Source organism: Heptranchias perlo, chromosome 10 (assembly GCF_035084215.1).
Source record: "Heptranchias perlo isolate sHepPer1 chromosome 10, sHepPer1.hap1, whole genome shotgun sequence".
NCBI lineage: Eukaryota > Metazoa > Chordata > Chondrichthyes > Hexanchiformes > Hexanchidae > Heptranchias > Heptranchias perlo.
Window position 1 is genome coordinate 44,731,396 of NC_090334.1, and position 17,811 is coordinate 44,749,206.

The 17,811-nt window shown below is 44.0% G+C and overlaps 1 protein-coding gene across 3 annotated transcripts in view; it reads right to left on the bottom strand.

Moving 5' to 3' along the window:
• The window catches only part of samd4a (sterile alpha motif domain containing 4A), a 162,485-nt gene that overhangs the window by 29,978 nt on the left and 114,696 nt on the right, over positions 1-17,811 (bottom strand). For all 3 annotated transcript variants that reach the window (XM_067991588.1, XM_067991589.1, XM_067991587.1), the window contains one exon: positions 4,431-4,734. In XM_067991588.1, coding sequence (XP_067847689.1) covers positions 4,431-4,734 — 304 coding nt within the window. The remainder of the gene's footprint in view (positions 1-4,430; positions 4,735-17,811) is intronic.

A 17,811-nucleotide genomic window follows, 5' to 3' on the forward strand; every position in this document is an offset into this window, starting at 1 on the left:
CGTGGAATATTTATCAAAAATGCTTAGACAGCAAAGTCAATTGCATCGCAATAAGAGAAAAAGTACCATTGAAAAATTTCTTACAATGAATACTGAAACGCAGCAAGTGAATAAAATTTTTCACTTGGGTAGTCTGTTATCTTGGCCATCTAATCATGATGAAGAAGTTAAACAGAGGGTAGAAAATGTAAATTAGGCATTTAACATGATGAACACCCTTTTGAAATATATCATGCGAGGACAAGAAATAGAGGGGGCAATTTTCATATTCACTGATTTCATGGAATTGAAAATCAGGCGATTTTAATAAATGCGCGGGCGATCCACCCCGCCAGCTTACCACCAAGCGGTAAAGATGAAAAATTACCTCCAGAAAGTATGTGTTGCCAGAAGCAGCATGTGGATGTAAAAATTGGACCTTGAATGCTCTTGAGTTATGGTACTATAAACATGCAATAAAAATTATTTGTCAAGAATATTTACAAATAAAAGGGTACTTGAACTAGCACAAAAGAAAATAGAGGTGGCGACAAAGATCATATACTGAGAACACGTTATTCAGGAGTCACAAGCAAAGTTGTTGAGACTGCTATGGTCTGGAAAAGCTGATGGTAAGAGGTCAAAGAAGAATGTGGCTAGATGTTATAGAATCGGCAGATGCAACATTAGATAATGATACAATCCATCTATGCAGAGGCTAGAGTTGGAATACATTAGTATTCCAGAAGGCAGGGGGAGATTTTCATAGAATCATAGAAAGTAGGAGCAAGAGTAGGCCATTCGGCCCTTCTCTGCCATTCAAAATGATCATGGCTGATAGTCTAACTCAGTACCCTGTTCCTGCTTTCTCCCTCATATCCCTTCATCCCTTTAGCATTGAGAAATATATCTATCTCCTTTTTAATTGATGTGTTACAGAATTACTTGTATGAAAAGACCCTCCGGTCCATTCAGCCAGTCCCACACAACTGCGATGCCTTGTGCATCTGTAAACATCCCCATCCTCAATGATGGCGGAGTCCAGCACACGAGTGCAAAAGACAAGACTGAAGCGTTTGCAACCATCTTCAGCCAGAAGTGCCGAGTGGATGATGGCTCTAGGCCTTCTCCCGATATCCCCACCATCACAGAAGCCAGTCTTCAGTCAATTTGAATCACTCCACGTGATATCAAGAAATGGCTGAATGCACTGGATACAGCAAAGGCTATGGGCCCCGACAACATCTCGGCTGTAGTGCTGAAGACTTGTGCTCCAGAACTAGCTCGCCTCGAGCCAAGCTGTTCCAGTACAGCTACAACACTGGCATCTACCAGACAATGTGGAAAATTGCCCAGTACGTCCTGTCCACAAAAAGCAGGACAAATCCAATCCAGCCAATTACTGCCCCATCAGTCTACTCTCGATCATCAGCAAAGTAATGGAAGGTGTCGTCGACAGTGCTATCAAGCGGCACTTACTCACCAATGACCTGCTCACCGATGCTCAGTTTGGGTTCCGCCAGGACCACTCGGCTCCAGATCTGATTACAGCCTTGGTCCAAACATGGACAAAAGAGCTAAATTCCAGAGGTGAGGTGAGAGTGACTGCCCTTGACATCAAGGCAGCATTTGACAGAGTGTGGCACCAAGGAGCCCTAGTAAAATTGAGGGGGGGAATCAGGGGGAAAAAACTCTCCAGTGGCTGGAGTCATACCTCGCACAAAGGAAGATGGTAGTGGTTGTTGGAGGCCAATCATCTCAGCCCCAGGGCATTGCTGCAAGAGTTCCTTAGGGCAGTGTCCTAGGCCCAACCATCTTCAGCTGATTCATCAATGACCTTCCCTCCATCATAGGTCAGAAATGGGGATGTTCGCTGATGATTGCACAGTGTTCAGTTCCATTCACAACCCCTCAAATAATGAAGCAGTCCGAGCCCGTATGCAGCAAGACCTGGACAACATCCAGGCTTGGGCTGATAAGTGGCAAGTAACATTTGCGCCAGACAAGTGCCAGGCAATGACCATCTCCAACAAGAGACAGTCTAACCACCTCCCCATGACATTCAATGGCATTACCATCGCCGAATCCCCCACCATCAACATCCTGGGGGTCACCATTGACCAGAAACTTAACTGGACCAGCCATATAAATACTGTGGCTACAACAGCAGGTCAGAGGCTGGGGATTCTGTGCCGAGTGACTCACCTCCTGACTCCCCAAAGCCTTTCCACCATCTACAAGGCACAAGTCAGGAATGTGATGGAATACTCTCTACTTGCCTGCATGAGTGCAGCTCCAACAACACTCAAGAAGCTCCACACCATACTGGACAAAGCAACCCTCTTAATTGGCACCCCATCCACCACCGGCGCACAGTGACTGCAGTGTGTGCCATCCACAGGATGCACTGCAGCAACTCGCCAAGGCTTCTTAGACAGCACCTACCAAACCCGCGACCTCTACCATCTAGAAGGAAAAGGGCAGCAGGCACCTGGGACCACCACCACCTGCAAGTTCCCCTCCAAGTCACACACCATCCCGACTTGGAAGTATCACCATTCCTCCATCGCCGCTGGGTCAAAATTCTGGAACTCCCTTCCTAACAGCACTGTAGGAGAATCTTCACCACACGGACTGCAGCGGTTCAAGGTGGCGGCTCACTGCCACCTTCTCAAGGGCAATTAGGGATGGACAATAAATGCTGGCCTCACCAGTGACGCCCACATCCAATGAACAAATAAAAAAAAATTTAACAAAACAATACCACCCCATCTGAAAGCCATGTAATCTGAGAAGCAAAAAAAAGATAACCCAGCGGAAGCAAATCTGGAAAGTTCCTCTTCAACATTCCTCTATTCATTTGAAACAATTTGATGAAGGAGATTAATTAATTAAGCCAGCAGGATTTCAGTTTCAGAGAAAAACAGTGAAGGGATTTTTGTTGCAAGCATTTGATACTTGCATGTACAAATACAAGAAAAAATATTTGAGCCTTTTGTCCATCTATTACTTCCTTCTTCACTTGGCAGAGCAGGAAAACAAACTGCAGAATCCTTCATACCGTCAAACACCATTAATGCTTTATAAACCAACCAGAGAGACAGCCTCCAGTCATTGTGGATTCATAAAGTACTTCCTAGTGAGACATTCCATTTAGGAGTCAGAGAGTTTTTAACTCCCATTATAAAAATTTGGAAGTTTGATTGTCAGCCATAATTAGAACTCGACAGCAGTGATATTAAATGCTCATGTAAACTAATACATGGACTGACTAGTTACGATGGGTTTAAAAAAAGTCAAGACATGACATATCAACCGAGCACCTTCTTATTTCTTATGTTGTATTAAGAGGCAGCATTGAAAGAAAGAAGTTGCATTTTTATAGCGTCTTTCACGACCACTGGATGTCACAAAGTGCTTTACAACTGATTAAGTGCTTCTGAAGTGTAATCACGTTTATAATGCAGGGAAACACGACGGCCAATTTGTGTACAGCAAGGTCTCACAAACAGCAATGAGATAATTGATCAGCTAATCTGATTTAGTGAAGTTGGTTGAGGGTTAAATATTGGCCAGAATACTGGGAGAACGCTCCTGCACTTCTTCAAATAGTGTCACGAGATCTTTTACATACAGCTGAGAGGGCATACAGTTTAATGTCTCATCCAAAAGATAGCACCTCCAACAGCGCAGCACTCCCTCGGTACTGCACTGGAGTGTCAGCCCAGATCATTTAGTCAAATCTCTGAAGTGGAGCTTGAACGCAAGACATGACACAGAGGCAAGAGTACTACCACCGTGCCAAGGCTGATAACTATTATGCAATCCTGGGTTAAGTGCATCATTTACAGCTATACAGTAAATTTCCCTATACTCTACCTCAACTATGATTTTAGAAGAGCATGCCCTATTGCACCAATGTGAATTTTCCCTTGTTATCAGTTATCCTTGTGACCTCACAGAATAAGGATGAATGTTGGGGCTGATTTAGGGCTAGATCTGTCCTGCAAAACTAGATCCACTAGGAACTGGTTAAGAATGAGCAAACTTATTTTATGCAAGATTTGTAGAGTTAGCAGAGAAGCCTTTCATCCTGTTGGTCTGGAATAGATTTGAAACCATGGGGTAGTTTTTCTACTGGGGTTCTCCGAATTCCTGCTGTAACTTTGACAGAAGATAGATGAAAATCCCAGGGAAATGCCAGTAAGCAGCCTCTTCTGCTGTTTCTCCAGAGTTTCCTTTGATCTTCCACTGAAGTTACAACAGGAATACGGCAGAACCCCCACGGAAATTACTGGCCCAAGTCTCAAAGGGCGTTAGCCCAAATGCCATCCAATCCCCATTACATTCTTTTATTTTAGAATCCACTGATCCATTAGATTTTCCTTTATAATTTAACTAAACATCCTTTTTATGTTTTTATTTGAGACATCTTCAAAAGCAAGGCCTACCTTTGCCCATGACCCTTGTAAACTGTCCAGGCAGATCCCCTTCCGGAACAGGAGCACCTCCTGACTCACCCTCACACCCTGTAACATTTTGTTGCTGAATGCCCCCAGCAGCAGAGTCCTTCACATCAGGTAGCCGACTTCCTAAGCTGCTGTCTGAACTCAATAAAGAGGACTGAGAGTCCAAGTCTTGGTTCTGTTCACTAGTGCTTTGGATATGAGAGAAATTGTAAGCTTTGATAGGAGTAAGAATCATTTGGTGCAGCTCCTGGAGTGCATTACGCAGATTACCACCTTCGAGAATATCCTGTGCAATGGAACATAAAGCATCAATTCAGTCTTAAAATGTATATAATTATTAAAATCTACACATCTGTATTGGTTGAGATTATTCATAACATGCACATTAATTTTATATAGGCTGGTCATGAAAAGCTAAGACACTGCAAATAGGCTGGTACTGTAGTAATCAGTTACAATTTTGGGTCTACTAAAAATTTGTTAAACTGTAGAGTAGAGTTTCAGCTTTGGGCGCAATCTGGAAATTGCGGCCAAAATGTGCAAGTTAGGTTTGGCTTCAAGTTTCTGCTAAAATTAATTTGCGTAATCACAAAGTCTTCCGTGAACCAGTGCAATTGGGCAGCGTAACAGAATGTAATGGTTTCTTTTTTTTTCTTTCCATTAAAAGGTATCCCTTGATTTATTTAAATAGTAACCTGGTGCAGTTTTATTAATACAGCTGAAAATGGGTTTATCACCAAAAATAAGCATTTTCAATAAGGGTGTCCAGTCCTCCACCTGTGAGTAACCTGATTTAAAATCACTGAAAATGACTTTAAAGTTTCTTAGTAAATTAAATATTTGACATGAAAAAAACTTTTAAAACATGCCTACTAGTGCCTAGGAAAATGAGTGCAATTTGAAGAGCCTTCCTGAACCAGCGCAATCAGCTGAATCTTGCAATTTTGACCTGGGGGCGTGCCCAGTTATGTGGGGGTGGCCTGACTCAGGCGAATTGGATCTTGAACCAGGGTAAAAGATCACGTAAAACATGAGTGCAAGTGGTTTTGGGCATAACTCACGTTGAAAATTCTCCAAACATTTGCACTGGTTCGGTCGATTCCGCCCTGATTGTTCCTATGTTCCTTTTTAACACATATGGCCCCTCAAGCCTGTTCCGCCATTCAATGAGATCAGGCTGATCTGTGGCCCAATTCCATATACCCGCCTTAGCCCCATGTCCCTTAATACCTTTGATTCATAAAAATCTATAAATCTCAGATTTAAAATTAATAATTGACCTGGCATCAACTGCCGTTTGCAGAAGAGAGTTCCAAACTTCTACCACCCTTTGCGTGTAGACGTGTTTCCTAACCTCACTCGTGAAAGTCCAAGCTCTAATTTTTAGGCTATGTCCCCAAGTCCTAGACTCCCCAACAAGCGGAAATGGTTTCTTTCTATCTACCCTATCAGTTCCCCTTAATATCTTGAAAACTTCAGTCAAATCACCCCTCAATCTTCTAAATTCCAGGGAATACAACCCTAGTTTGTGTAATCTCTCCTCGTAATTTAACTCTTGGAGCCCAGGTATCATTCTAGTAAATCTATGCTGCACTCCCTCCAAGGCCAATATATCCTTCCTAAGGTGCGATGCTCAGAATTGAAAACAGTACTCCAGGAGTGGCTTAACCAGGGCTTTGCATAGCTGTAGCATAACTTCTACCCCCTTGTATTCTAGTCATCTAGGTATAAAGGCCAGCATTCCATTAGCCTTTTTGATGATTTTCTGTACCTGTCCATGACATTTTAATGATTTTTTAATATTCGTTCATGGGATGTGGGCATCGCTGGCAAAGCTAGCATTTATTGCCCATTCTTAATTGCCCTCGAGAAGGTGGTGGTGAGTCGCCTTCTTGAACTGCTGCAGTCTGAGAGGTGAAGGTTCTCCCACAGTGCTATTAGGTAGGGAGTTCCATGATTTTGACCCAGCGACGATGATGGAACAGCGATATATTTCCAAGTCGGGTTGGTGTGTGACTTGGAGGGGAACGTGCTGGTGGTGTTGTTCCATGTGCCTGCTGCCCTTGTCCTTCTAGGGGGTAGAGGTCGCGGGTTTGGGAGGTGCTGTCGAAGAAGCCTTGGCGCGTTGCCGCAGTGCATCCTGTGGATAGTACATGGACCCCTAAGTCTTGTTGGACCGCCACTGTTTCGAACTTTTCACCATTTAGAAAGTACTCTGATCTATCCTTTTTAGGTCCAAAGTGGATGACCTCACACTTGCATACAATGAAATCCATTTGCCACAATTTTGCCCATTCACTTAATCTATTAATATCTCTCTAAGTTTATGCTTACATCTACACTGCTTTCAATGCTGAGCTTACAATGCAGCTGAGGTGGCGGAGCGGCCTGTAAAATGGCGGGAGTCAGAGGCCCGAGGGCAGCTGGGGCGGCGGAGCAGCCCATAAAAAAGGTGGGAGTTGGAGGAGAGGGAGCCCAAGCATCAGGGAGCGAGAGGATAAATCCAAAGTACCGTCAGCAGAAGGGAAAGAGCTGATTGGTGAGTGATTTAAAAAAAAAGTCTTTAAGTTTATTTAATAATCTAATACATAGAGGCACAGCAGGGGACCTCAGACGCATGGAATGCACCTCATGTGCCATGTGGGAACTCCAGGACGCTTCCCAAGTCCTGGACAACCACAGGTGCAGGAAGTGTTGCCCGCTGGAGGAGCTCAAGCTCCGGGTTTTGGAGCTTGAGTCACTACAGTGCATCGGCGAGGCGAAGAGCTACTTGGATAGCTTGTTTCAGGAGATGGTCACCCCACAGCTTGACCACCAGACAGACAAGCAGGACCAGGCATGTCGCACAGAAGTCCTCTGAGTGCATCTCGCTCTCTAACCAGTATTCAGTTCTGGTGAGGGAGAGGGTTCCCCTGGGGAGTGCGGCCACAGCCAAGACCATAGCACCATGGGTGGCTCAGCTTATGGGGGAAGAGGAGAAAGATCAAGAGAGTGATAGTGATAGGGGATTCGATAGTTAGGGGAGTAGACAGGCGTTACTGTGGCTGCAAACGTGATTCCAGGATGTTACCTCCCTGGTGCCAGGGACAAGGATAAGCTGAGGCTGCAGAACATTCTGGAGGTGGGGGGGGGGGGGTGGGGAAATAGAGTGAACAGCCGGAGGTCATGGTCCATATCACCATATCAATACCAACGACATAGGTAGAAAGAGGGATGAGGTCCTGCAGGCAGATTTTAAGGAGTTAGGAAAGAGGTTAAGAAGCCGGACCTCAAAAAGGTAGTAATCTCCGGATTACTCCCAGTGCCACGTGCTCCTGAGTACAGAAGTAGGAGAATAGAGCAGATGAATGCATGACTGGAGAGATGGTGCAGGAGGGAGGGCTTTAGATTCCTGCGGCACTGGGACCAGTTCTGGAGGAGGTGGGTCCTCTACAAGCCGGACGGGTTGCACCTCAACAGGGTCGGGACCAATATACTCGCGGGAAGTTTGCTAGTGCTGTTGGGGAAGGTTTAATTTACCTTGGCAGGGGGATGGGAACCTGAGCGAGATTCAGAAGGGAGAGAAGCAGAGCTGGAAATGGAAGGCAGAAAATTAGTACGCGAGTTTGGACGGCAGAGGAAACAAAGGTTAGAAAATAGGCAACAAAGGAGTTTGAGAGTGCTTAATGGTATATACCACAATGCAAAGAGTATAGTGAATAAGGCAGATGAGCTAAGGGCACAGATAGACACGTGGACGTTCGATATCTTAGCTATTACTGAAACATGGCTTAAAGATGGGCAGGAATGGCAGCTCAACATTCCTGGTTACAGGGTTTCCAGACAAGATAGAGGGGGGGGAAATAGGAAGGGGTGGCAATATTGGTTAAAGAAACAATTACGGCTACAAGGATGGATGAAAAGATAGAAGGATCATCAAATGAGGCCATATGGGTTGAGCTGAAGAACAAGAAAGGGGCAGTCACACTGCTGGGAGTGTAGTATAGACCCCCAGTCAGAAGGAGATAGAAGAGCAAATACATAGGCAAATTTCTGAGAAGTGCAAAAACAATAGGGCAGTAATAGTAGGGGATTTCAACAACCGTAATATTAACTGGGATACAATCAGTGCAAAAGGTATAGAGGGCACAGAATTCTTCAATTGCATTCAGGAGAACTTTTTTAGCCAGTATGTAGCAAGCCCAACAAGCAGTTCTGGATCTAGTTTCAGGGAATGAAGGTGGGCAGATGAAAGGATGATCAGTGGGAGAGCATTTTAGTGGTAGTGATCATAATTCAGTTAGATTTAGCATAGTTATGGAAAAGGACAAAGATAGAACAGGAGTAAAAGTTCTCAATTGGGGAAAGGCCAATTTTACTAAGCTGAAAGGTGATTTAGCAAAAGTGGACTGGAAACAGCTACTTGAAGGCGTCAGTGTCAGAGCAGTGGGAGGCGTTCAAGGGGTTCAGAGTAAACACGTTCCCACAAAGAAAAAGGGTGGGACTGCCAAATCTAGAGCACCCTGGATGTAAAGGAGCATACAGGGCAAGGCAAAAAAGGGAAACTTATGTCAGACACCGAGAGCTCAATACTGCAGAAAGCCTAGAGGTGTATATGAAGTGCAGGGGTGAAATTAAAAAAGAAATTAGGAAAGCAAAGAGAGGGCATCAAAAAATACTGGCAAGTAAGATTAAGGAAAATCCAAAAAAGTTTTATAAATACATAAAGAGCATGAGGAAAACAAAGGAATAACTAGGGCCTATTAGACACCAAAAAGGTAACCCATGTGTGAAGGCAGAAGATGTGCGTCTGATTCTTAATGAATACTTTGCGTCTTTCTTCAGAAAAGAGGGGGACGATGCAGAGAACATAAGAACATAAGAACATAAGAACATAAGAAATTGGAGCAGGAGTAGGCCAATCGGCCCCTCGAGCCTGCTCCGCCATTCAATAAGATCATGGCTGATCTGATCCCAACCACAAATCTAAAGAACACAAGAAGTCGGAGCAGGACCCGGCCACATAGCCCCTGGGCCCTCTCCGCCACCCACAGGGCATTGACCGATCCGAACTCAGCTTCATGTCCAATTTCCTGCCCGCTCCCCATAACCCCTAATTCCCTTTACTTCTAGGAAACTGTCTATTTCTGTTTTAAATTTATCTAATGATGTAGCTTCCACAGCTTCCTGGGGCAGCAAATTCCACAGACCTACCACCCTCTGAGTGAAGAAGTTTCTCCTCATCTCAGTTTTGAAAGAGCAGCCCCTTATTCTAAGATTATGCCCCCTAGTTCTAGTTTCACCCATCTTTGGGAACATCCTTACTGCATCCACCCGATCAAGACCCTTCACAATCTTATATGTTTCAATAAGATCGCCTCTCATTCTTCTGAACTCCAATGAGTAGAGTCCCAATCTACTCAACCTCTCCTCATATGTCCGCCCCCTCATCCCCGGGATTAACCGAGTGAACCTTCTTTGTACTGCCTCGAGAGCAAGTATGTCTTTTCTTAAGTATGGAGACCAAAACTGTATGCAGTATTCCAGGTGCGGTCTCACCAATACCTTATATAACTGCAGCAATACCTCCTTGTTTTTATATTTTATCCCCCTAGCAATAAAAGCCAACATTCCGTTGGCTTTCTTGATCACCTGCTGCACCTGCATACCAACTTTTTGATTTTCTTGCACTAGGACCCCCAGATCCCTTTGTACTGCAGTACTTTCCAGTCTCTCGCCATTAAGAAAATAACTTGCTCTCTGATTTTTCCTGCCAAAGTGCATAACCTCACATTTTCCAATATTATATTGCATCTGCCAAATCTCCGCCCACTCACCCAGCCTGTCTATATCCCCTTGCAGGTTTTTTATGTCCTCCTCACTCTCTACTTTCCCTCCCATCTTTGTATCATCTGCAAATTTTGATATGTTGCACTCGGTCCCCTCCTCCAAATCGTTAATATAGATTGTAAAGAGTTGGGGACCCAGCACCGACCCCTGTGGAACACCACTGGTTACTGGTTGCCAGTCCGAAAATGAACCATTTATCCCAACTCTCTGCTTCCTGTTTGATAACCAATCCTCCACCCATGCCAGAATATTACCCCCAATCCCGTGATTTTTTATCTTAAGTAATAATCTTTTATGTGGCACCTTGTCGAATGCCTTCTGGAAGTCTAAATACACTACGTCCACTGGTTCCCCTTTATCCACCCTATACGTTATATCCTCGAAGAACTCAAGCAAATTTGTCAGACATGACTTCCCCTTCATAAAGCCATGCTGACTTTGTCCTATTAAATTATGCTTATCTAAATGTTCCGTTACTGTCTCCTTAATAATAGACTCCAAAATTTTACCCACCACAGATGTTAAGCTAACTGGCCTATAATTTCCAGCCTTCTGCCTACTACCCTTTTTAAATAACGGTGTTACATTAGCAGTTTTCCAATCTGCCGGGACCTCTCCTGAGTCCAGGGAATTTTGGAAAACTATCACCAAAGCATCCACAATCCCTACTGCCACTTCCCTCAAGACCCTAGGATGGAAGCCATCAGGTCCAGGGGATTTATCCGCCTTGAGTCCCATTATTTTACTGAGTACCATCTCCTGAGTGATTTTAATCGTATTTAGCTCCTCCCCCCCGAGAGTCCCCTGTTTGTCCAGTGTTGGGATATTCTTAGTGTCCTCTACTGTAAAGACTGAAACAAAATATTTGTTCAGCATTTTTGCCATCTCCATGTTTCCCACCATTAATTTCACGGTCTCATCCTCTAAGGGACCTATGTTTGCCTTAGCCACCCTTTTTCTTTTTATATAACTATAGAAACTCTTGCTATCTGTTTTTATATTTTTTGCTAATTTCTTTTCATAATCTAACTTCCCTTTCTTAATCAATCCTTTAGTTACTTTTTGCTGTCTTTTGAAGAATTCCCAATCTTCTATCCTCCCACTAAGTTTGGCTACCTTATATGTCTTTGTTTTTAGTCGGATACTATCCTTGATTTCTTTACTTAGCCACGGATGGCTGTCATTTCTTTTACACCCTTTTTTCCTCAGTGGAATATATTTATTTTGAAAGTTGTAAAATAACTCCCTAAATGAACACCACTGCTCATGTACCGTCTTACCCTTTAATCTATTTTCCCAGTCCACTTTAATCAATTCCGCTCTCATACCATCATAGTCTCCTTTATTCAAGCTCAGTACGCTTGTTTGAGAATCAACCTTCTCACCCTCTAATTGGATATGGAATTCAACCATGTTGTGGTCGCTCGTTCCAAGGGGATCCTTAACTAGGACATTATTAATTAATCCTGACTCATTACACAGGACCAGGTCCAAGGTTGCCTGCCCCCTTGTAGGATCAGTTACATACTGCTCAAGAAATCCATCCCTGATGCACTCAATGAACTCGTCCTCAAGGCTGCTCTGCCCAATTTGATTTGTCCAGTTAATATGATAATTAAAATCCCCCATAATTATGGCTGTTCCCTTATTACATGCCCCGACTATCTCCTGATTAATACTTCTTCCAGCAGAGTTGCAACTATTAGGAGGCCTATATACTACGCCCACTAATGTTTTTTTTCCCTTATTATTCCTTATCTCCACCCAAACTGTTTCATTATCTTGATGCTTTGTCCCAATATCATTTCTCTGTATTAGTGATTCCTTCCTTTATTAACATAGCCACCCCACCTCCCCTTCCTTCCTGCCTGTCCTTCCTGATTGTTAAATACCCTGGCATATTTAATTCCCAGTCGTTGTCACCCTGCAGCCATGTTTCTGTAATGGCCACAAGATCATACCCATACGTAGTTATTTGTGCCGTTAACTCGTCCATTTTATTACGAATGCTACGTGCATTCAGATAAAGAACTTTCAAATCTGTTTTGTGACGCTTAGTTCCTGCTTTTTCCTTTTTTAACACTTTACCTATTACTCCATACCTTCTGTCCCTTCCTGTTACGCTTTCCTCTCTCTCCCTGCTCAGGTTCCCAACCCCCTGCCACTTTAGTTTAAACCCTCCCCAACAGCACTAGCAAACACTCCTCCTAGGACAGCGGTCCCGGCCCTGCCCAGGTGCAGACCGTCCGGTTTGTACTGGTCCCACCTCCCCCAGAACCGTTTCCAGTGTCCCAGGAATTTGAATCCCTCCCCCTTGCACCATTCCTCTAGCCACGTATTCATTTGAAATATCCTCCTATTTCTACTCTGACTAGCACGTGGCACTGGCAGCAATCCTGAGATTACTACCTTTGAGGTCCTATTTTTAATTTACCTCCTAACTCCCTATATTCTGCTTTTAGGACCTCATCCCCTTTTTTACCTATATCGTTGGTGCCTATGTGCACCACGACAGCTGGCTGTTCGCCCTCCCCCTCCAAAATGTTCTGTAGCCGCTCCGAGACATCCTTGATCCTTGCACCAGGGAGGCAACACACCATCCTGGAGTCTCGGTTGCGGCCGCAGAAACGCCTGTCTATTCCCCTTACAATTGAGTCCCCTATCACTATAGCTCTGCCACTCTTTTTCCTCCCAGCCTGTGCAGCAGAGCTACCCGTGGTGCCAGGAAGTTGGCTGCTGCTGCCTTCCCCTGATAAGTCATCCCCCCCAACAGCAATATTTCACACTCCTCCTCCTCCTCCTCCTCCTCAAGATTGTACTTGAGGAGGAGGAGGAGGAGGAGGAGGAGTGTGAAATATTGGATGGAATAAACATAGAGAGGAAGTATTAAAGGGTTTAGCATCTTTGAAAGTAGATAAATCGCCAGGCCCAGGTGAAATGTATCCCAGGCTGCTAAGAGAAGCAAGGGAGGAAATAGCAGAGGCTCTGACCATCATTTTCCAATCCTTCCTGGCTACGGATGTGGTGCCAGAGGATTGGAGGACTGCTAGCATTGTACCATTGTTTAAAAAGGGACAAAAAGATAGACTGAGGTCAGCCAGTCTAAACTCGGTGGTGGGCATTATTGGAATCAATTCTGAGGGACAACATAAATAGTCATTCAGAAAGGCACGGGTTAATCAAGGACAGTCAGCATAGATTTGTTAAGGGAAGGTCGTGTCTGACTAACTTGATTGAATTTTTTGAACCGGTAACAAGGAGGGTAACACGTTTGATGTAGTCAACATGGATTTTAGCAAGGCTTTTGACAACATCTCACATGGCAGACTGGTCAAAAAAGTAAAAGCCCATGGAATCCAAGGGAAAGTGACAAGTTGGATCCAAAATTGGCTCAGTGGCAGGAAAGGGTAGCGGTTGACGGGTGTTTTTGCGACCGGAAGGCTGTTTCCAATGGGGTTCCACAAGGCTCAGTACTGGGTCCCTTGCTTTTTGTGGTATGTATTAATGATTTGGACTTGAATGTGGGGGCCTTGATCAAGAAGTTTGCAGATGATACAAAAATTGGCCGTGCAGTTGATAAAGAAGAGGAAAGCTGTGGTCTGCAGGAAGATATCAATGGACTGGTCAGGTGGGCAGAAAAGTGGCAAATGGAATTCAATCCAGAGAAGTGTGAGGTAATGCATTTGGGGAGGGCAAACAAGGCAATGGAGTACACAATAAATGGAAGGATTCTAAGAGGTGTAGAGGAACAAAGGGACCTTGAAGTGCATGTCCACAGGTAGCAGGCAGGTAGATAAGGTGGTTAAAAAGGCATATTAGCTGAGGCATAGAATATAAGAGTAGGGAGGTTGTACTAGAACTGTATAAAACATTGGTTAGGCCACAGCTTGAGTACTGTGTACAGTTCTGGTCACCATGTTACAGGAAAGATGTGATTGCACTAGAGAGGGTACAGAGGAGATTTACAAGGAAGTTGCCAGGGTGGGAGAATTTTAGCATGAGAAAAGATTGGATAGGCTGGGGTTGTTTTCTTTGGAACGAAGGAGGCTGAGGGGAGATTTAATTGAGGTGTATAAAATTATGACGGGACTAGATAGAGTGGATAGGGAGGACCTATTTCCCTTAGCAGAGGGCTCAATGACCAGGTGGCATTGATTTAAAGTAATTGGATGTGCACTTGAAGTGCCGTAACCTACAGGGCTACGTACCAAGTGCTGGGAAGTGGGATTAATCAGATAGCTCTTTTTCGGCTGGCATGGACATGGGCTGAATGGCCTTCTTCTGTGCCATAACTTTTTATGATTCAATGATACTGCTGCCTATCTTTGTGACGTCAGCAAACTTGGATATGTAGCTCTCTATCTAGTCATCTAAGTCGTTTATAAATACAGTGAATAATTGAGGCCCCAACACAGATCCCTGTGGGACACCACTAGTCACATCCTGCCAATTGGAGTATCTGCCCATTATCTCTAGTGGAAACTCGACCCCCTAAATTTGCAAAAGCTGCTTCTTAGCCTGAAGTGACGAAATGCAGTGGTATTATCTAAATATCAGCTGGGTTTTCGACATCTAATAGTAGCAAAACATTTCTAATCAAATCAATATCCTATTTTGTATGCTTTGTAAGTTATTACATTACCAGGATCAAACATTCCACAAAATCCCATCCTGCATTAATAGATTGAAACACATTGTAGAGAGGGTGGGGGTGCTAATAGGGCAAGTGAACTGCTATGTTTTGGGCTTTCTCTCAATATTTTTAAACTTGTGTTCACAACAAAAGGCAGTTTCCAGAAGTAGACCAAGTCTTCTATAAACAGAAACCTGCTCTCATGCACATTTTGAATGGGGTAGCATGCATCAGAAGCAGCAATCTTTTAGTTATAGTACAAGTTACTGGAGACTATATGGTCCTCCCACCACTCTAGTCTTCTCAGAAAGGCAGTAAATACCAGATTGCCAAATGGCTATGACAGCATCCAGCCTTGGGCTGATAAGTAGCAAGTAACATTCGTGCCACACAAATGTCAGGCAATGACCATTTCCAGCAAGGGACAGCATAACCACTTCCCCATGACACTCAATGGCATTACCATCACTGAGTTCCCCCCCACCATTAATACCCTGAAGATCACCAGTGACCAGAAACTGAACTGGGCCAGACACATAAATGTTTTGGCTAGGTTTTCTGGATGAGTAATTCACCTCCCGACTTCTCAAACCCTCTCCACCACTTACAAGGCACAAGTTAGGAGTGTGATGGACTACACTCCATTTGGCTGAATGGATCCAGCTGCAATAACAGTCAAGAAGCTCGACACCATCCACGACGAAGCAGCCCACCTAATTGGCACCTCATCCACTAGCGTAAACATCCGCCCCTGCGTCCAATGCTGCAGAGTACGATCTACAAGATGCACTACAGCAACTCGCTAATGCTTCTTTGGCAGCACCTCTCAAACCCACGATCGCCAGCACCTAGAAGGACAAGGGCACAGGTGTATGGGAACACCAGCACTTCAATGACTTAGAAATAAATAGCCATTCCTTCATTGTTGCCAAGTCAAAATCCTGGATATCCCTACCCAATGGCATTATAAGAGCACCTTCATCACATGGACTGCAATGGTTCCAGAAGGCAGCTCACCACCACCTTCTCCAGCGCAATTAGAGATGGGCCAGCGACGTCCACATCCAGAGGAGGAATGAAAAAAAAATGAATGCACAGATTCCTGGCTTGCTACACCTCACCTCCTGCATTGGAAAATGATTTACAAAATTTTGTCGGTTTGCACCAGCTCCACCCAGAAATCTTGGGTTTGAATCGAGAGAGAACAGAGGACAGTAGTCATATGTTGAGTAGAGAGAATTGGTTTTACTTAGAAAACAAACTTCGTACAGGCAATTTCTCCCTACCCTACAGAGTCAACCCATACCTCCATGATGACTTACCTTAATTCCTTGATAGCATATTCAACAATTTGCTTATAGTATTTCTCACACTGGAAAGAGGTCTCAGTGAACAGAAGAAAAAATATAGACACCAATTGGGACAACAGAATAGATAGATAGAATTAGGACATGGGTCCAAATAAACAGAGAAAAGTTTTGAAAAGACTTTTAAAAGCAGGAAGGGAGCAAGTTGGAGGGATTTCCCAATAGAAGGGCATAGCGGCTTGAAGAGTGGCCACCAATCGTAGAGTGTAGAGGGCAGACCAGTATGAGTAGAATAGTGGGCACGAGCAGGGATATAAGGCTGAAGGTGGATGCTAAAGGTAGGATGGGTCAATGCTGTAGCCGTGTGAAGGTAAGAACATAAATTTTTTAACTGACAGGGGCCCAGGGAAGTGTGATGGAAGTGTAAGGCTTTGAACGACAAGGATGCAAACACAGAATTCTGAGTAAGTCATTACTTATATAGAGGGATCAAGTGGGTAGGCTGGCTATAACAGTATTACTGAAGTTAAACCTTGAGATGAATGATAAATATATGGATTAAAGTCTTGGCAGTAAGAGAAGTGGGAGCAGAGGTTGGATACATTTTGAAGGTGGAAAAAAGTCACCTTGGCAATAGATGTGAGGGAAGGAAATGAAGCTCCAAATCAAACATGCCAAGGTTCCGGACAATCGAATTTGGCCCATGATGACAGTAGCAATTGAGGAGATTGATGAAGTTAAGGGGAGAGGCATGTAGGAGCTAACTGGAGCCAAAAAGAATTGCTTCACTTTTGTCTACATTGAGTTGGAATAATTTCAATTCATCAGGCCTTTGGCCTGTGCTATGAAGTGACCATGATGCTCAACCCATGGATCTAGTGGGGAGCTTAAACCTACTTGATGTAACTCATGGCAGCTACAGACTCTTCCAACAGACCTGCCAGACTTTCCCTTCACCTTGCAGAAAACAATAATTTCTACTTCAGGCCTGACTGCTCAACTCCTCTGCATTCAAAGCTTTTCCAATAATCGACCTTAGCTTTGTTGATGGTTCTATACTCACTTTTTCTCAAGTTATACCTCTTATAGCTCCTATCTGCCTTGAGGCCCTTGAAAGAGAAAGGAGGCCAGATACAAAGAAATATATACAACCACCTTGCAGAACTGGGGTGAGCTTCTGGTCTACAATTGGTTCAGTTGTTTACAGGTCAGGACATGGCCTCAGGTAAGAGAAATCAGCTAATACCTACAAGTATTGATTATTATACCCATCTGTTACTTCAGTTTTAAAAGAGGATTATCCATACCTCTCAGCATATTAGTACTCTCATCCAATCAAATGAACTCAAACTATCTTGGGACCAGAAACCTTTGCCTGGGACCTGTTAGTATCTTGGGTGGGGGGTGGTGCTATGAGAGGGTCATTTGTGATTGCATTTTCCTGAGTGGTGGAGGCAGGGTGCATTTTGGTGATAAACCTTCATTTTCTTGGAAATAAACATGTAAAGCAAGTGGGTGATTAGAGTTAGCACGGACCTAAAGCAGGATCATTTTACGAGGAACCCTCAAGGATAGAATTTAGAACACATACAAG